Consider the following 21,502-nt stretch of genomic DNA (forward strand, 5'->3'; position numbering starts at 1 on the left):
CCACCCCTGCACCCCTGCTGTGGTCATGCGCGTGTCAGAGGGTAGGGGGGAAAACGAAAAGCTCAGCGTTTTAAGTGTTTACCGTTTGTACCAAGTGGGCAGATTTTTATCTACGCCGCCGGCCCGCGCTGCCGGATCCAGAGAGGGGGGGAATAACGCTTTTGAATGCTCAGCCGAATGCGCGACAATAGCCCTGGTGTGCAAACAATGTGTGTCCCCGGCCAGTGTAGTGGCCACAGGACACAGCTGCCTGCCAGGCTTCCAGCCCCTCTACCTCCAGCTCTCTCACATTCAGCCTGCCCTGCCACACTGACCAGATGGCTCTCAGTCCCACACCTTTAGCACACATGCAATTGTCATTCGTTCATTTGCCTAGAGAGGGCCCATAGACATTTTATCATCAGTCCTTGGTTTAAGATAGAATGATCATTTTGTGTAATATTCACTATCAACTCCACATCTAAGAGGTTCTGTGAATTTACATACACACCAGATAATACTAGTCACACAACTCATATGAATCCCTTAAAGGGACACACCAACATCATGGGAAATGCGCTTACATCTTCTCCAGAGTCGGACCAGAAGATAGATACCAATAATTTCCTCTCTGTGCGTTCAGTAGAAAGCTATCCGACTGCAAGCTAGCCTAGCTTAGCACAAATGAATGGTAGAGGCTACGGATCAGCTTGATTGATTGATTGATTATGTTATTCACAGATTGCAGAATGGGTACAATACAGTACAGCTCAATACACACAATTGTTAAGGGGATGCAGACCAGAGAAAGACTTTTGTCTTGTTTACATCAGGGTCCCCCATTTTCAATTCATCATAACATATATGACATAGTACGACATACAGATAGACAGTACTGCTACATCTATACATTTATGACATACCAGATTTACAAATACAGTACTGTTTTGATACAAGAAGAGTCTTAAAAAAGAGAGTATATACATTTGACGAAGAAACTGTACATTGGAGGAGGTTGGTAGGTAGGAGGTTGGTAGGAAGGGGGGGTTGGGTAGGTGGGGTGGGGGGCGAACTACATTGGAGATGGGGGGGGGGGGGTAACTGTACATTGGATTATCGACTAAACCTTACTTGGTCCCAAGAAGAGGGTCTCGTGTATTATTGGGTTTAATAGGACATTTATTATACATTGGAGGGGGTTGCGTTAGGACATTTACAGGGGCCAGTTTCGAATTGCAGTCTCTCGTAGGTGCTCTTTGAGGAGGTTTTGAAGGTGGGTAGTGATTCACATTCCTTTACAGCTGTGGGTAGGGCGTTCCACATTGATGTGGCATAATTGCTAAACGTGTTTAGTCCCTTGTTTGAGCCGAATCTGGGTTTAACATGATTTGTAGAGCTCCCTCTGGTGTTGTGATCGTGGTATTCACTGACCTTTGGGAAGTATTTCGACATGTACATGGGTACCTTCGTGGTGTAGTGTATCTTGTAGACCAGGCCCATTGCAAGTTGCTGTACTACTCTGTCGTCTACTCTAAGCCATCCTAGGTTGTCAAAGTGGGCAGGGGTGAGGTGGGTTCTAGGAGTAAGGTCAAGCAGTAGTCTGACCAGTTTGTTTTGATATGTTTGTAATTTCAAGGGGGTCAATGTCAGACCTTGCAATCAAAAGTTAGGGGCGCACTGAAATTATGGCAAGGGTTATTAGCCCCCTAACTTTTGATTGCAAAGTCTGACATTGACCCCCTTTTCAGGAGTTGACCTAGAGCCCACCAAGGTCATGCATATCAAGTTTGGTCAATGTCAGACCTTGCAATACACTGTAAGGCACTGTAAGGCTACTGTCCTGCCTCACTTCCAGTGATGAAGCTAAGCTATGCTAACGGAGCATCTATTCCCAAAGCTAAAATGCACGCACAGAGACAAAAAAGGTATGCATCTTCTTGTCTAACTCCAGGGAAGATGTTAAATAAGCTAATTTCCCAAAATAGTGGAGTTATCCTTTAAGCTAGGCTAGCTGGTATCTATCTTCTTGTCTGACTCTGGAGAAGATGTAAGTGCATTTCCCATTATGTTGGCGTGTTTCTTTAATGCTCAACTACAACCCCTAGCACCGTGCTTTCGGTAGAAAATAGCTCCAGGCCTCCCAGCAAGTGGGTTTGGGGGCGGGGGGGGGGCTGAGATGGGTCCTTGGGGTTCTTCACATGTCTGATTTTATAGGTGCAGATCTACTCTTCAAAATGCCTCACTGAATGCCTTGTCAAAATGAGGGGTAGCCTTCATGCATATCCTACTGTTTTTTTTAATGGCAACTGAAACCCACATGGCCCCTTAGGGTTGACAACTTGACACACGCACACACACACACACACACACACACTTATTTTAGTTTCAGTTGACTAATGTCTGGTCTCAAATAAATTAATATTAGCATAGATTGGCTGAGATTGCAGAGGCGGTTTACTCCAGCCTGTCTAGCTGTTGTCACACATGATGGCGGGGTGCTGTTGGTACATGCACGGTGCTGCTGACTATTCCACCGCATTGCTCTGGCCTTGAGCAAGGTACCCAACCAGAATTTCAACACGCAAAGCTAAATGCAAATGTATATGTGTGCAAGTTTCCCATGGTTTGATGATAGTTGTTGTGATAGTCTCCTTGCGCCCCAGGCAGAATAGGGGCCTCCACTCTTACCGGGTATGGTAATACAGCTGACAGACGGGCCCTCCATCTTACCGGGTATGGTAATACAGCTGACAGACGGGCCCTCCACTCTTACCGGGTATGGTAATACAGCTGACAGACGGGCCCTCCACTCTTACCGGGTATGGTAATTAGTGTTGGGCAAGTTAATTTGAAAAAGTAACTAGTTATAGTTACTAGTTACTTCTTCCAAAAAGTAACTAAATTACTTACTCAGTTACAAATTATAAAAGTAACTAGTTACTTCAGAAAGTAACTATTGCGTTACTTTCAAGTACACAAACATACACAAATCGAAACTATTTTAATGTTGCTGTGGGACAAAGTGAGACTAGCCTCCAATCAAATGCCATGTATGTAGATATTATAATTACTATGTTTATATAGTGGATCATCATACAAATACAAACACAATAGATGTTTTGGAACTTTTTATATGTATTGCCCCTCAACAGGCCACAACTGGGCAACATTAAATTATGCTTGTTAAGCACTATACCAAAAATAAATAACATATACTGATTGATTGAACATTTTAATTAACAGATTGCAGAATGGGTACAGTACAGCTCAATACACACAATTGTTAAGGGGATGCAGATCAGAGAAAGACTTTCGTCTTGTTTACATCAGGGTCCCCCATTTTCAATTCATGACATTTATGACATACACAACATACAGATATAAGAATCTAATCTAATCATCTAAACAAATCTAATCATGACATTTAAGACATGCATGACATACAGATATATATATATCTCTGAGCACCTGAAGACTGTGCTATTAAACCAGGAAGTGCAGCACTATGTCAGCAGAGTAGAGCCTCCACTACTGCAGTGCCCTGCGCTGCAACACAACTAACAAGAGTGAACAAAAAACGCTCATGGACCCGCAGTCTGTCGTTGACTGCTCGCTTGTGTTGTTTGTTGGATTCGTTTTGGATTATTTGGGCTCGCCAAACAAACTGTCAAAACGTACACGGACCCGCGGTCTCACGTTGACTGAACTTGCTTGTGTTGTCGCTGTGTGTCAGACTCTGGATGCTTTCGAACACCCGCCCACCTCTACCTCTGATTGGCTTACCATGACATTTTACTCAACCTCAGCCAATCGCGTGCTGCCCACTAACCGAGGAAGAACAGTATGCCTCTCATACAGCTTCAATCATAGTAACGCGCCGCATTTTTTGGCAGTAACGGTAACGGCGTTATTAAGATTGGAAGAGTAATCCGTTAGATTACTCGTTGCTGAAAAAACTAACGCCGTTAGTAACGCCGTTATTCCCATCACTGATGGTAATACAGCTGACAGACAGGCATGTCCTTGCAGAAGTCCCAAACTTAATGTTGTATGTATGTGTTTGTGTCTTATGTATATATGCATGTTTGTTTGTTCACCTGTCAGGAACGTGTTCCCACGATGTCCTCGTCTTGTTGAAGCTGTTTAAACAAATGTTAACAATTCTCTCTCTCTCTCTCTCTCTCTCTCCCCCTCCCCCTCCCTCCCTCCCTCCCTCCCTCTCTCTCTGTTTCTTCTGTGTTGCAGGACCGGAATCGGCCCTTTGATGCATTTAGCTTGCACACATTGGAGAATTCCTTAATGGATATGATAAGGACAGACCATGACAAAGGTAAACCACACCCAGCCGGTGGCCCACCAATGACTATCGCTGATATTATATGGAGGAATCATTTTGCAGGTTAGGAATATTCATACATCCACGCTTATTTGGGTTGTTTTGGCTTCATGGGCATCGTATTTTGGTACCTTTCTTTTTTTCTTTTGCTATATTTGCCCTCTTTACCAATACAGTATGAATCAATGATCAATTAACACTTGGCCTTACCTGCAAAATCTTGCATAATATTAATTTGTGTGTGCATGCGTGTGTGTGTGGTCTTTCTTGCAAACTGCCTCTGCACTTTCTGCTAAAAAGTGTCTATTGTGTGACATTTCTGCTTTTCTTTTTTTTTCAAAACCATTATTGTTACCATGGATATTGTGTGATTGTGTGCAGCCGTACATTTGGTTAAAAAAAAAACACTGCAATGACAACATGTCTTAACCCATTCTCCGCCAATCACGCGTTAAGGCGGGTTTCTCCGCCATGCGTTGTCTGCCAATAACTCCGTAAGGCGTTTTTGAGATCAATATTTCATATTTTCGTCATGGTATTCATATTTCACCCACAGAGTCTTGGCTGATGCTGTCTGAGCCATCACAACTCTGCAATGCTTCAATACCGCCACCTGGTGGCCGATCGGCGAGTTGCCAAACCGGAAGTGCCCATTGTAGCTCGGTCCGTCCCCTATTTTCGTCCGGCCACTCGCTTATCGTCCCGGGGCTCAATACAGACACCGTTAGAGCTGCCGCGATTACCGCATTACCGCGGTATCGCTGTTACATCACGGCCACCGCAGAGTAGGCTGAATACCGCGTCACCGCTGTTTTTTATAATAATAATAATAAATTACCCTCCTCTCGTTGGGCTTGCGGCTCTGCAGATATACCCTACTCCTCGATCGAGGTTCCAAGCGACCCTATTGGGTACCAGAAAAGTCACGTGAAACATTGCAGACCACTGATTGGTCAGAAGAGAGACGCGTCACACGTTGTAGCGTCATGCAGTGTGTTACCACCAATCGGCAAGCGCGTATTAGGTTTTTACTTCCTGAATGTCAGCTCATCACAACACGGCTAATAACGTTAGCTTTAACTCTCCGCCGGAGTGGACTATCATCGCTCCTCAGGAGTACTAAACGAGACATAATGATTTTACTGTCTGCAACGAATGTTATAATAAAAGCCCTTCGTTCTATACACTTGTCTGATTGAAAACTTTATTAACAGACCGCAGAATGGGACAACTCAGCACGCTCTGAGCAAAGAAAGGAACTGAGATATGAATAGAGTATTCCTTGCCTTGCTATGGTCCGGTAAATACGCTGATGTTATTGAACGTATAACTATATAATGTTAATGCCACAAAACGAATGCCTTTATTATAAAGTAGTAACTTTATAGTAATAATAATAAGAAAGGGTCGGGGGGGTTAGGGGTAACCACCCCTGCCCGCGACACCGAGTGAACTGCGCACGACCAGAGGGGAAACTTCGAATCCGTGTTTCACTTTCAATAACTAATGCGTGCTTGCCGAATCCCAAACAATATTCATGCTGCAAAGTAATCCTCTAAAGATAGACATTTAGACTAGAGGCAGGCTATATGCTATAAAGAGTAGACTACTACTAAAAAAAAAAATGCATTCAAACCGCGGCGGTAGGAAATATTTTGCAAATGTGTGCGGTAAGGAAAACATCAATACCGCGGCAGCTCTAGACACCGTCGATATGGATCTTTGCCATGACTCAATAATCAACATGATTTGGACGTGTATTAGTAATATACAAACCGGAAATGGATCGCATCGATCAACATCCCATAATTGGGATCGGTTTGCTCCACTCTCATCGCCCAACGCTACGAGGAGACTGGGGTGAGTTTCAGTGTTTTTCTTTATCATTTTCGATACAAACTGCTCTGATCAATATATCACCCATACTACATAAATCATTTAACGTCGGTCATTGAATTATAAACGACCCCCCCCCCCTCCGTTCACCCGCAGATGATAAGTCATAACGTTTAGGACCATGTACAGTTGAAATTTTTAATATAACGTTGATCGTAGGGATGGGTACCTTTCACATTTGAACCGGTACCTGTGAATCGATACCGGTACCCAACGGTACCTTTTTTCGGTACTTTAGTCTCAAGAAATTTAATTTACCTACCTCGGTCGTAAAAAAAAATCCAAACTTCAAATAACTACAATTTCGACAGTTTTCGGCTTGTCATTGCTCCGACTGCTTTGTTGTTGAATCAAGTCAAATCCTAGGTAAGCATATATTGTGCGTGTGAACGTTGACATGAAAAGAAAAAAGTAGGGAGCTCCCGTAGCTCACCGCATATCTCGGCGCTATTTCTGCGTCGCGGAAAACCGTGCTCGTCACGGATCTGGGGGACACGAGTTCGATGCCGTCATTTCTCAGAATGTCTTCCCCTGCTCTACATCCCATTTCAACCTGTTTCTGTCGGTCATGCTTGACCAGAAAAGCGATAAATGCAAAAAAAAAAAAAATAATAAAGTTTAAAAAATAAAGTTAAAATTTTTTTTTTTTTTTTTTATACTTTTTTTTTGTGGTTTCTCACTTGATTCGATACTCGGTAGTACCGACGTGTTTCGGTTCGGTACCTCAAAAGTACCGAATTCGGTACCCATCCCTAGTTGATCGGTATCAAACTGCATTTGATAATCTAATATATGCATTTATGCCTATATCTCACGTTCTATGAAATACTGCAGAAAACGATAAAAACATATTTATACTCTAGACGGTATTTTAGTATGAATGTGTGAATGAAAAAGTAAAACGTTCCTACATCCTGAACGATAGATAATTGATGTTGAATGGGCCATAGTAATGTCAATTTAGCAATACAATTTAAAAAGTTATAGCCCTGCAAAGAAGGTGAACATCTCCATAGACAAATAGCGCTGGCAGAGGATGATTTTAGGATGATCAAAGTGGTGGCAAAGAATGGGTTAATATCATGATTTGTGATTTTGCTAATTATGTTCACACATGGACATTGTATATGGCATCATACTGTATTACACAGGTATACTGTATGAGCAACTTGATATTGTGTGTGTGTGTGTGTGTGTGTGTGTGTGTGTGTGTGTGTGTGTGTGTGTGCGCGCGCGCGCCAAGGTTGATACAAACTCAGAAGATCCAATAAATACACAATACAAGAAGATACCCTCCTTCGTAGAAACTGCCCATTATAGCCTTGAGGAAGGAATGTAGACAAATACAAATGTAGCTCATCAATGTATAGATATTACCAATGGGGCCGCCCTCTTAGTTGATTAACCAATCAAATCGGTCTTAGTCTACCAAAGATGTTGTTAGTCGATGAGTATTAAAAAAAAAATAAAAAATATCCACTTTTTCTCCCAATTCTTCCCTCCCCTGTCTTTTTTTTTTTTTTATTATTGGTCTTTTCCCCCCTCCATTTTCCTCCGATTTTCTCCCATCCCAATGTTAGTCATATGCCAATTCCCAGTCCCTTCCTGGTCGCTGCGCTTTACCCCCCACAGTCAGATCATCTGGGAGAGTGGAGGCTACCACGTGCTTCCTCCGACACACGTCCAGCCAATCACCGCTTCTTTTCACCTGGCAGCGCGGATTCTCATTGAGAGGGCGTAGCGTGTGGGAGGACCACACTATCCCCCTCACGTCCAATCCGCGCTTAGCAGGCGCCCCGACCGAACTGTAGGAGTCGCTGTTTACAACGACCCGGACCCACCCCGCCAGCTTCTCCCACCCTCTGATACAGCCAATTGTATCAGTGCAGACGGCCAGCCAAGCTGGTGACACCCCCGGAACTGTGAGCTGGATTCGAACAGGCGAACCAAGCTCACAGCTCCGGGGCTGGTGACGAACGCAATCTCCGCTCGACCACCTAACCGCCTCCCTCCCCTGTCTTGAACGTTGCTAGACTATGCCTCCCACTGGTCGGCTGTATTGAGGATAGAAGCCTTGCATCACGTGTCCCCTCCGGTACATGAGGAGGCAGCCTGTCGCATCTTTTCACCGCAGCAGCTCGAACTCTCAGTGGCGATGAGTAACGCGTGGGAGGCTCACGCTGCCCCCGATACTTCCCGTTTCTGCCGCATCGGCGTCACCCAAGTCCCAACCGACCTGTAGGAGTCGCTGTCCACAACGTCCAATCCCCACCCACCGGCTTTCCCACCCTCTAACACTTGCCAATTGTGTTAGTATGACGGCCGGCCAAGCCCGTAGCAACGGCGAGAGCTGGGCTCGATACCAGCATCTCCTGCGTTAGTGGCGAGCGCCTTGCCAACTGCGCCACTCCACGCTGAAGATTTGAAGGGTCCCTCTGAATCATTCCATGTCGCGCAGTTGATGCCGCTAATCGATTAGTCCACAAAGTCCTACAGTATATGACTATTAGTTGACAAAACTATTTATTTAGTCGAGGACGGACCTTAATGACAGAGAAGTATAGCCTTGATTACCAAGCGGTACTCTGCCAACGCGAACTCTTGGAATGATTCAGTGTTGTTCTAAATGTAATGAAATCTGTCTTCGCTCCCGTTTCCACTGCATGCCGGACCTCTTAAGCTAATGTTTTGTCGGTGTAGGTCACATGCCCATTGTGAAAACTTTTGGATCCAGTTGGCCGAGTGGCCCCTGTCAGGTTCGGGGTGTTGTTTTTTTTCTACTCGCTTAACAATGGAAAGATTGTGCAGGGATAGGCAGCGGCTGGGAGGGAGGGGCGGGAGAGTGTATATAATGAATAGAGCCTGTTGCTTTCTCATGCGTAGAGTCTGTTTTTCCAATATTGTGTTGAGAGAGCATTGTTTCAGCGAAAAGGTCATCCTGGCCGGGTCTGAGCGAGAGAGAGAGGGAGAGAGAGAGGGACGCTCATCCTCCGTGGTTGTAGATCAGCTAGAAAGAGACTGTAGATGAAGAGAGGGAGAGCGAGAGACACAGAGAGAAAGGTTGATCTGATTCTCGAACACATTCCATCACTCCCCCAAACCCTAACCCCCCCCTCTTCTTGTTTACTCCTGAAAGTGATCATCATTACTCAATCCAAAAACCACTAACCTACGTGTTGTCTGAAACTGGCCCACGTCTAGGCCCTGGATTGGCCCCTGGTTCTGGTCCTTGGTCTTGTTATGGTCTAAAGCGGGACCTTTCATGTCAAGGACCCCCAACAGCCCTTGACCAAGGTCGTTACAAGGCACCCGTCTGTGGCTGCCAACTGCTCCTAAGTGGTTAGGATGGGTCAAATGCAGAGGAATCATTTCTCCTTGGGGATTAATAACGTATAACTTAAATAGATGCTTTTGATAAGACCCCATCGGAGAAAAAAGTTAGCATAGAGATAACTGGAGGAGAGTGAAACGTGTGATAAAAATATTTTTTTGTATCCATAGTCATCCTGATGAATGATAGAGAATGAAATGATAGGCTAGGGCTGGGCGATAAAACTATAACGATAACTATCGTGATAAATTATTTCCTCGAAATAAACATGAAACGTGGTCGCAAAGTTTCGATATATCGATTTTCCAAGCTTGGATATGAGCACACGCACTAACAACCAATCAGTGAAGGAGATGGCCGAGAGCGAAGGAGACCCGGAAGGAGACCCAGAGGTAGGACTCAACAACAAGGCTTGCTAGGCTAATTAGCTTGCACGGCGCTATTTTATATATTTACGTGCCGAGTGGGTGTGTGGCGTGAATTCTGAGGCCACGTTTATAGTAGTGTGGGGTATACAGTGGACGTCGTTGCAATGTATTGTGGCGGAAGAGAGTATTTTAGTGTCATATTTAGTACATTGTCATGGAATACACCGCTTAGAAACAACAGGCTGGCTAGGATAACTAGCTTGCACAGCGCTATTTTATATATTTACGTGCCGAGTATGTGTGTGGCGTGAATTCTGAGGCCACGTTTATAGTAGTGTGGGGTATACAGTGGACGTCGTTTCAATATATTGGGGCGGAAGAGAGCATTTTAGGGTCATATTTAGTAAATTGTCATGAGATACTCCGCTTGTCGGCTAACTGCTAACGTGCGCGGACTGATGACGACATCAACTCGACTCGAGACATTCGCAGTAGCAAAACAAGTCTATTATATATATCTATGCTATTAATAGCCCGTCCATCGCCGCCGGGCATAAGAAGTTAATTAAACTTGACAGACATTATATCGATGATAATTATCGATATCGAGTTATATGAAAATAATTTTATAATTTTATTGCGATAACGTTTTTGGCCATATCGCCCAGCCCTATGATAGGCCTAGTTAAATTAAGCTATTCCTCTGACGCCCTGGACACCTCACGGACCCGCAAAGATTCCCCTGGACCCCGACTCAACCAAAACAGTCCCTCCCACCGCTGTGCCATCGCTAGCGCTGACCTTCGAAGCTTTTTTTGGCCGTCGAAGCTTCGGGGCCAAGATTCGATTTTAATTCGAAGCTTCGAGATTAAAATGTTCTTTTTAAATTTATTTATTTATTATTCTTTTTTATCTTATGTTGTGGGACTTGTACATCACTTTGGTCAACTTTGTGTTTTTAAATGTGCTCTATAAATAAAGTGGATTGGATTAATTAAATTAATAATGAGTTGGGAGCTGCGCTGCCTGGGCGGCTGCTCTCCGTTACACAGCCAACAACATTACATTACATAATTATGTTGCAACCTTCGTCTATAAAGCAAACAATTATATAAATATTTATATGTAGTTGTTGAATGCCCATTAGTAAACCGAGGTCTGATTGATTATCCCTTAACTCATTGGTCCGAATCCCAGCTTCAAGCATGGGCCCTGCGAAGCTTGGGGACGTCTAGGACTCAATTTGTGTCTATAAATTTCAGGGCTTAAACTCAGCCGACCTCGGCTCACACCTTGGCACTCCCCGTCCCCCCCAGTCATACAGATGATTGATTGGAGTTGCGGGTAGAGTTTACTTTTCTTTATTTTGCTTTAATCTACTTGGTTGGCCGTATTACCACTGTATGGCATTACGTGATAAAACCAGGTTTATCAGAATCCACTTTTAGTCCTTAATGTATAATCATAGGTCTCCTTTTACTCTACACGTATTAAAGCCATACTTCTATTTTGCCTTAATGCATAATCATATGTCTCCTTTTACTCTACACGTATTAAAGCCATACTTCTATTTTGCCTTAATGCATAATCATATGTCTCCTTTTACTTTACACGTATTAAAGCCATACTTCTATTTTGCCTTAATGCATAATCATAAAGCCACTTATTCTATTTTACATTATTAATCAAAAATGCATGGGGTGAGGTTACAAGGCTAAACACATTTCATGCTTACCCGGTCGTCTGGTCCGAAGAAAGGATACAAATCATATGTATAAAGAGGTAATTTTAATTAGAAAAAGCTAGTTACAAGAAGATACTGAAGTGGAAAAGTGTCCATTTCAGTTAAAATATGCACAGAACAAAACATCTCATCTCTGCACGGCTTGTGCCCCGTGTCTGGCAGCAGGATCTCCATTCAGTTTAAAATAAGCAGAAAACAGAACATCTCATCTCTGCATGGTTCGTGCCCCGTGTCTGGCAGCAGGATCTCCATTTCTCTAAAAAGTCTGATCTGGCACGGCTTGTGCCTCTTCCTATCTCTCCAGCTCAGTGTAAAAATCTCTGCCTTTCTCTCGCCAGTTGGCCCTTATAAAGCCCCCAGATCTCTTCTGCTTATTGGTCCAAATACAGCGCTGTCACCGTGATGTCATTTCACCAGCCAGTCAATGCACGGCTCGTGGGGACTGGCTCTCCTCCCATTTTTGTCATTACCTCTACTGGGAAAACCCCATTTACCTCAGAACATGAATGCCTCTTTGTTGGAGAAGTAACAGATTACTTTCTTCTGGGAAAAACCCCATTACGTCATTTAAACATGTATGCCTGTCTGCTCTGCTTCCTCACTGCAAGGGTTAACTCTGCACGTACATGGGCCTCTCTCGTTCTGACAGTAAGAGAAGAAGACGAGGCAGACTGCCGTAATATACAGTACATAGCCTAACACATACATATACAGATATATACAGATATACATACATATACATGTACAATACAGTACTCATATACTTTAAACACTGATTGATCACACATCATATATGTATTTTGTAGTTTAAGGCCAGTTCTCTCTTCTGCTCTCATCTCTGTGCTCGTCTCGCTCGGAGCTGTCTCTCAAGGTCACATTCTTAAGGGGCCCCTTTCATTTCTGACTTACTCTAACAGTAAGAGAAACAGGCATAACAGGCAAGGGTTATGATACCTTCTGTAGGTATTATAACCTATAACATATAATTAATATAGCATTATATATATATACCTTTATACCAACAGTATATATGTTTCCATAATTATTACATGTGAAAAATAGTTTATACGGCTATAGTGGCCCCTCTCTTCTCCACTCCTTTCTGACTGGGCATTACCAGCCCAGGCCTAGATACTTGTTCAAAGCGTATATGCATATATATACGTATACACATATATATGTATATATATATATATATATATATATGAATACATATCACATCTAGACACCTACAGTAACATATGCCTAGATTTAAAACAGATATATACAATAAACCTATTAAATCATACAAGGGACAGAGAGAACAGGATGTCATTTATACAAAGTGTCACTTAGTTGGCTGTGACACTTTACACCCCCTCTGTCATCCTGGTCGGTCATTTTCCATTGTCTTAATAGCGTCTGTACTGGGGGACGAGATGGCGATTGTGGGGTCACGTGGCTGTGACTCTCCACACCCCCTCTGCCATCTTGGTACCTTGTTACCCTGGTAGCCGGCGGGAAGACTTGCATCTGTTGTTCCCTGGCTGGACGGCTCGACAGGATAGGGGTCACGTTGTTGCTTGGTATCCGGCGGGAAGACTTGCATCTGTTGTTCCCGGCCGATGCACCCAGGTTGTTGTCGTCTTCGTCATCTTGGTCATCTTGGTCATCTTGGTCATCTTGGGGTCACCTTGGTCATCTTGGGGTCACCCCCTCTGACCTCTTGGATCTCTCCCATAGTTTGGGGCAGGTTGATTTGTCACTTCTCGGGCGACCCCCACGGGTCCCCGAGAATTGTAGCAGCAGTCCTCTATTGAAGTGTGGTTGGCCTGGTCTTGTGACCCTGTCCGTAGGCCTCGCAGGACATCACAGATACAGTCCACAGAGGACTCATTAATTTTCTCTCTTTCAGGTCCATTCAGGGCTCTCGTCGCCCTGTAACCTGGGTCCAGGCCGATGTCTCTGTCCGGTCTGGGAGGTCTAGGAGGTCTGGGAGGTCTGGGAGGTCTGGGAGGTCTGGGAGGTCTGGGAGGTCTGGGAGGTCTAGATGAGGACCTTGAGGATGCCCTGGAGCTTGACCTATCCCGGTCTTCCTCCATTTCCGATTTCTGACCTGAGTCAGTATATTCCTTCTTGCCATTCGCTGCGTCGTCCGCTGACTCCGGGACACACCCCCCCCTGTCTAAGAATGCGGCACTGGTTCAGGTTTTGTCCCTTTTTGTCCCTCGGCTGAGTCCAGCGCACCTTTACCAGCGCACATTGTTCACAGGCCTTTCGGACTGTTATCGCTCTTTGTTTGGCTTTATGTATGAGAATGTTGTTAGTTCTCAGGTATACCAACATCCTCCTGCTTCCGGCATGTCCAAGGTTATCATATACCTGTCCGATCATGTGAGTAGCCTCGTCCTGTTAGCAATGGCTAGTTAGCCTGCTATTCGCTCCTATTCGCAATGGCTATTTCAGCCTGCTCGCAATGGCTATTTCAGCCTGCTATTCGCAATGGCTATTTCAGCCTGCTATTCGCAATGGCTATTTCAGCCTGCTATTCGCAATGGCTATTTCAGCCTGCTATTCGCAATGGCTATTTCAGCCTGCTATTCGCAATGGCTATTTCAGCCTGCTATTCACAAAGTAGAGTTTTTTTCTACTTAAGTTCTGACTTTAAGTAAGCATTTAGTTACTTCAAGTTCAAGTGACTTTAGGGCTCCCTAGCCCTATTAGTCGCGAGTAAACGCCACTTCAAGTGGTTTCTTATGAACCCTCTCGTGTTCCTGATAGATTTTTTACCTCTTAGGCTGTCTGCTGCGCTTTGCAGACCTCTACGTCACTCATTGTTCCAGATCTCGAGTACTTAGGAGGAGTCTTGGTTGGAGAGGATTGCTTGCTGATAAGATCACACTTGAGTAAGGTTTTAACTCAAATCTGTAATACATTTTACTCCAGAGGCCCCTGACCGCAGTTATTTCAGTTCATATTCTTTCGGCTTTTGATACCTATTCAATTAGCATAAAGCCCAACTCACGAATGTTCTAAGCCCCAGAACCTCCAATCCGTTTTGACAGACCTATAAACCAGTGACTCGGCCGCCCAAGCACCACAGCGTCCTGTATGCTGAAGCTTCCGAGTCCCCACAAATCTGATAGGCCCGTCGGATATGGAGACCCTGATGCTCGCTCTGTCCCCCCGCGTCAAGGTGCTAAGCTTGATGAGAGTTTGCAGAGTCTCAATTTTTATCCATAGGCGCTGGTGAGTGTACATCTCACGCAGCTGATATGGTTGGTACAGGTGCTAACCTACCAGATGGTAGCTGTCAGGAAATCCCCTTTGCATGAAATAGATTACAAATTCTTTCATCCTCTCTACTCTGGTTTAGAGAAAAGACGGACATCTTTACAGTATTTGTGTTGAGAAAGCATTTTGACTTGGTCATACAGCATGCATTCCGTCCGTAACTGGTCTCGGGACCATGCTGCGCATTTGGCTGCAAGACGGTTACCACCTGGTACACCGATGAATAGCTTTTCAAGCAGTAAGCCTGATCTTCGCCTAGGCGTTCCACGTATGACTGATTCTGCTGCAACAGTGAGAGACAAGCTCCCGTCTCGCACCTGTGGGATTAGTTTCTCCACCATATTTTCCCCTGGATCTTGACCGGGGATTCTTACTTCCATTTCCATCATTTGGGCCATTGAAGCCCCTTCGGGGACCTCCAGTCCTTTGAGGTGTCTCAAAATGCGAGCGGCCTCCGGGTCATCATAGAGAGGTGACCCATGGAAAATCTGAGCACACTTATGGATATAAGCAGCCTGGGTCTCCCCTCGAAGCATTTCTGGGGCCAGTTTTTTGAGCACTTGGGTTTTGCTTAACAATTCTTGTGCTTTGTTGCTTTCTCCATATTGGGTGCTGTCACGCAGACTCCTGCCTGTATGTGAACTCTTTCCTCTCGGTCGGTAAATGTCTCCGGGAGATTGGGCTAGTATGGAGTGAGGGCTCACTTCCGGTCGGTGTTCCTCTGTGCTGTGTCTCAGGGCTCGGATTGGGCTTATGGACGGGGCCTCGTTCAACCAGTTTCTTTCTCTCCTGGCTATTTCAGCCATGGCCCTGTCTAGCTTGTACACCTGTTCACGTAGTATGTCATAGCCTGCATGTAAGTGTGCATGCTTGTATGGTTCTGTTACCCCAGGGTGAGACAACACTTTTTCTGCCACGGGTGACCGGGCTAAGGCCTGAGCCGTTCCCCATCTCACGGGATATGCTGGCATAATATCCCCTGTTTCCTTTCCTTCCAAGTCTCCTTCACTCTCTTCGGAGACGTCCTCCAATCCTGAGCTCCAGGTCAAGCCCGAGGGTGACTGAAAGGTGGTGCCTTTCAGAGTAGGCCCCTTGCCTATAGGTCTCAGTTTGACCGGTTTCGCTCTCTTGTTTCGAGGTCTAGGAGGTTCGCCCCTCGGGTACCGAACTCTCTCCCTAGATCTTGATCGAGATGAAGACTTGGAGGATGCTCTGGAGCTTGACCTATCCCGGTCTCCCTCCATTCCTGAGTCCTGATTTAGGTCAGTATACTCCTGTTCGCTACTTGCTGGGTCGTCCCCTGAGTCCGGGGGACGGCCTAGAAGTCTAGGGATACTCCTGGCCTGAGATCGCGCAGGTTCCGCCTTTTCAGGTTCGAACGGTACTGTCGGTCTCCTGGGTGTGGATGATCTCCCTCTCTCCGCTGCTCGGGAGGAGTTCTGGGAGTTGGACCTTTCTTTCCTGGGTACGGGTCCCGATCCCTTAGGGTTCGGAGGGGGAGTGAGAGGTACCAATGCAGGCTCATCGTCCTCGTTTTCCTCACCCTCCCCGGCTCTATCCATGGCCAGGGTTATTGACTCATGGTCCCTAGGTTCCATCATGAGACGGATCTCCGTGTGCCCTGCACTCCTTAGGCTTGAGATCGCGCTGATTACAGCTTTCCCCAACCATATGCCTCTTTGGCCATATCCTCGAGACCTGCCCCACATCAGGTTTATGGCTAGTCGGTAGGGCATGTCCTTAGTACCGTGGCCAGCATAGATTTCCCTTTTCTGCAGTAGTTCCTTTATACGGGACACCAGTCTGTCCCAGTTTATGTGTGAGGACTCTATCTCCTTGTATTGGTCTTGACTTAGTGTCACATGGACAATTTTCTCCGCGTGAAACACCTCATAATCACACTCTGTGATTACTGCCTTGCCTGGTTTCAGGGGCTTTTTGGTCCTTTTTTCCATTACCTGTTTCCTCAGGTTTCGGTAGTAAGAGCCTCCTGCCGTTACCATGCTTGTTTCCCATCTACCATAGTTCGTCAATGACGGTCCAGTGAAGGTGAGGATTGACCATGGTGTATCAGAGTTATCGGTCCAGACTGGGTGGTTAGTGACTGTTATGTTTGGTGATTGTCTGTGAGACCTTGTAGATGTCACTCTCACCCCTGAGTGTTCACCACGGGGAGATATATAGGTTGCTCTCGCTTGCCTCACTTCCTCGTGACCACGTGGTCCTGGGCTTATGCACTGCAGGGAGTGATCTCGCTCCTGCAGCTCCTTCAGCTCCTCCTCAAACTCCTCCTTCTCCAGACGAGACTGCAGCAGCTCCTGTTTGGTGCTTCGCAGTTCGTCTCTGGTGGTGTGGAACTGCTCCATCCAGTGGGCACTCTCGTCCCTGCAGTCCTCTAGCTGCTGCTGCAGGGAGCGCACCGAGGTGTTCACACGCTGCCGCTCTGCCTCGATACCTGCCAGAGACTGGGACACCTGCTCCATGCTGCTCCTCAGCCTCTCCATGTCGGTGCTGTACTGCTCCCTGAGGGTCTCGGATCTCCCGGTCATGCGTGGCCACCTCGTCCTTCAGCGCCCCCTTCAGGGCCGTGAGCTCCCGCTCCCGCTGCCTCAGCGTCTCCTGGAGCTGGAGGTTGTCATCCAGTTAGCATTCAGTTCACTCCTGGCTTGTTGGCGGATGGCGAGCTAGTTAGCTTCCGTCTGGCTAAAGCCAGCTCATGAGTGTTAGCACTGGCTTGTTAGCCGATGTAGTGCTAGTTAGCTTCCGTCTGGCTACGGCCAGCTCCTGGGTCTTCCGTCTAGCCAGCTCATGGGTCGCACCGTCTGGCTAGCTCATGGGTCTTCCGTCTGGCTAGAGCCAGCTCATGGGTGTTAGCACTGGCTTGTTAGCCGATGTAGTGCTAGTTAGCTTCCGTCTGGCTAGAGCCAGCTCATGGGTGTTAGCACTGGCTTGTTAGCCGATGGTGAGCTAGTTAGCTTCCGTCTGGCTTCGTGTCACGTAGCCTCGGGCTAGGTAGCCATCGCCTTTCTGTGAACGGCCGTTTTGGCTCGCTTCACATCCACACTCCGCTCATACAGGGTGTCTCTGGGCTAGGGAGCCCTCGCCTTTCTGTGAACGGCCGTTTTGGCTTCGCTTCACATCCAGTCTCCCCTCCTTACAAACAGTGTCTTTGGGCTAGGGAGCCCTCGCCTTTCTGTGAACGGCCGTTTTGGCTTCGCTTCACATCCAGTCTCCCCTCCTTACAAACAGTGTCTTTGGGCTAGGGAGCCCTCGCCTTTCTGTGAACGGCCGTTTTGGCTTCGCTTCACATCCAGTCTCCCCTCCTTACAAACAGTGTCTTTGGGCTAGGGAGCCCTCGCCTTTCTGTGAACGGCCGTTTTGGCTTCGCTTCACATCCAGTCTCCCCTCCTTACAAACGGTGTCTTTGGGCTAGGGAGCCCTCGCCTTTCTGTGAACGGCCGTTTTGGCTTCGCTTCACATCCAGCTCCCCCTCCTTACAAACAGTGTCTTTGGGCTAGGGAGCCCTCGCCTTTCTGTGAACGGTCGTTTTGACTTCGCTTCACATCCAGCTCCCCCTCCTTACAAACAGTGTCTTTGGGCTAGGGAGCCCTCGCCTTTCTGTGAACGGTCGTTTTGACTTCGCTTCACATCCAGCTCCCCCTCCTTACAAACGGTGTCTTTGGGCTAGGGAGCCCTCGCCTTGGGTAGGGCCAGTTCGCTTCCTGTGGGCAAAGCACGAAATTATGCTGCACTTGTAACTCCCCCCAGAGCTCTATAAACATTATGTTACCCTTTAGTTGTGAGTAAACGTTGCTTTAATCACCAAGATAGAGCTTTCTATTCATTTGTGATATCCCCGAGTAGAGCCTTCCACTCGAGTCGCCAGTAGAGCTTTCTACTTTAATTTTAGCCAAATCTGTGATTTAATTTTACTCCAGAGGCTTTTGACAGTAGTCCTGTCTTCTTCGGCCGTTTAGCACCTATTTTGGTTAGTATAAATGCACATCGCCAGGGACGCCATGTTGAATGCCCATTAGTAAACCGAGGTCTGATTGATTATCCCTTAACTCATTGGTCCGAATCCCAGCTTCAAGCATGGGCCCTGCGAAGCTTGGGGACGTCTAGGACTCAATTTGTGTCTATAAATTTCAGGGCTTAAACTCAGCCGACCTCGGCTCACACCTTGGCACTCCCCGTCCCCCCCAGTCATACAGATGATTGATTGGAGTTGCGGGTAGAGTTTACTTTTCTTTATTTTGCTTTAATCTACTTGGTTGGCCGTATTACCACTGTATGGCATTACGTGATAAAACCAGGTTTATCAGAATCCACTTTTAGTCCTTAATGTATAATCATAGGTCTCCTTTTACTCTACACGTATTAAAGCCATACTTCTATTTTGCCTTAATGCATAATCATATGTCTCCTTTTACTCTACACGTATTAAAGCCATACTTCTATTTTGCCTTAATGCATAATCATATGTCTCCTTTTACTTTACACGTATTAAAGCCATACTTCTATTTTGCCTTAATGCATAATCATAAAGCCACTTATTCTATTTTACATTATTAATCAAAAATGCATGGGGTGAGGTTACAAGGCTAAACACATTTCATGCTTACCCGGTCGTCTGGTCCGAAGAAAGGATACAAATCATATGTATAAAGAGGTAATTTTAATTAGAAAAAGCTAGTTACAAGAAGATACTGAAGTGGAAAAGTGTCCATTTCAGTTAAAATATGCACAGAACAAAACATCTCATCTCTGCACGGCTTGTGCCCCGTGTCTGGCAGCAGGATCTCCATTCAGTTTAAAATAAGCAGAAAACAGAACATCTCATCTCTGCATGGTTCGTGCCCCGTGTCTGGCAGCAGGATCTCCATTTCTCTAAAAAGTCTGATCTGGCACGGCTTGTGCCTCTTCCTATCTCTCCAGCTCAGTGTAAAAATCTCTGCCTTTCTCTCGCCAGTTGGCCCTTATAAAGCCCCCAGATCTCTTCTGCTTATTGGTCCAAATACAGCGCTGTCACCGTGATGTCATTTCACCAGCCAGTCAATGCACGGCTCGTGGGGACTGGCTCTCCTCCCATTTTTGTCATTACCTCTACTGGGAAAACCCCATTTACCTCAGAACATGAATGCCTCTTTGTTGGAGAAGTAACAGATTACTTTCTTCTGGGAAAAACCCCATTACGTCATTTAAACATGTATGCCTGTCTGCTCTGCTTCCTCACTGCAAGGGTTAACTCTGCACGTACATGGGCCTCTCTCGTTCTGACAGTAAGAGAAGAAGACGAGGCAGACTGCCGTAATATACAGTACATAGCCTAACACATACATATACAGATATATACAGATATACATACATATACATGTACAATACAGTACTCATATACTTTAAACACTGATTGATCACACATCATATATGTATTTTGTAGTTTAAGGCCAGTTCTCTCTTCTGCTCTCATCTCTGTGCTCGTCTCGCTCGGAGCTGTCTCTCAAGGTCACATTCTTAAGGGGCCCCTTTCATTTCTGACTTACTCTAACAGTAAGAGAAACAGGCATAACAGGCAAGGGTTATGATACCTTCTGTAGGTATTATAACCTATAACATATAATTAATATAGCATTATATATATATACCTTTATACCAACAGTATATATGTTTCCATAATTATTACATGTGAAAAATAGTTTATACGGCTATAGTGGCCCCTCTCTTCTCCACTCCTTTCTGACTGGGCATTACCAGCCCAGGCCTAGATACTTGTTCAAAGCGTATATGCATATATATACGTATACACATATATATGTATATATATATATATATATATATATGAATACATATCACATCTAGACACCTACAGTAACATATGCCTAGATTTAAAACAGATATATACAATAAACCTATTAAATCATACAAGGGACAGAGAGAACAGGATGTCATTTATACAAAGTGTCACTTAGTTGGCTGTGACACTTTACAGTAGTTAATAGAGACAAAGGCAGAATTTGACTTAATTTTTTATTAAGACATGTTTTTATATGGGTCGGGACACTATAAAAAATACTAGAGAATTGTCAGTGCTGTAAAGTTTAAACCTTTTTAAATCTTAGACAAACGAAACACTTTGCTTTTATGAAATATTGTAAGCCGTCATTTGAGGCTTTATAAAAGCAGCACAATGAACACATCTGTCAGTGCCGAGTCTGACCTCATCTTAACACTTTCGCGGCCACTGGGATCCGTCTAATCTCGCTCTATAAGGCCAGCTTATCATAACAACCTTTCATTGTGTGTGAGGCTGTTTGTAGAGCTAAATCTATACTTTATATTATTGCTATCTGTCCATTGTCATTGTCAATTGACACTATAAACCGTCCCTTCAATATGCCTTAAATAAAAAAAAGTCATCAATACGTTCCCATTTTATAGCGTCGTGAATATGAACTATATACCGCAATGTTCTAGGGTATTTCCTGGAAGGCGAGATAGAGCGCTAAGCTAATAACGTTAAATCAAATGGCGTTTCAGCTATACACAAGCTAGAGCTAAAACTCAAAATGCATATT

General features: G+C 45.3%; 1 protein-coding gene across 1 annotated transcript in view; it reads left to right on the forward strand.

The window, feature by feature from the left end:
* Positions 1-21,502, forward strand: part of cpeb3 (cytoplasmic polyadenylation element binding protein 3) — a gene marked incomplete at its 5' end in the record, with an annotated part of 89,308 nt that overhangs the window by 6,794 nt on the left and 61,012 nt on the right. The window contains 1 exon segment of the mRNA XM_084322184.1: positions 4,225-4,378. Within this exon segment, the coding sequence (XP_084178310.1) occupies positions 4,225-4,378 (154 nt within the window).

Source organism: Notolepis coatsorum (assembly GCF_963971535.1).
Source record: "Notolepis coatsorum genome assembly, chromosome: 9".
Lineage (NCBI taxonomy): Eukaryota > Metazoa > Chordata > Actinopteri > Aulopiformes > Paralepididae > Notolepis > Notolepis coatsorum.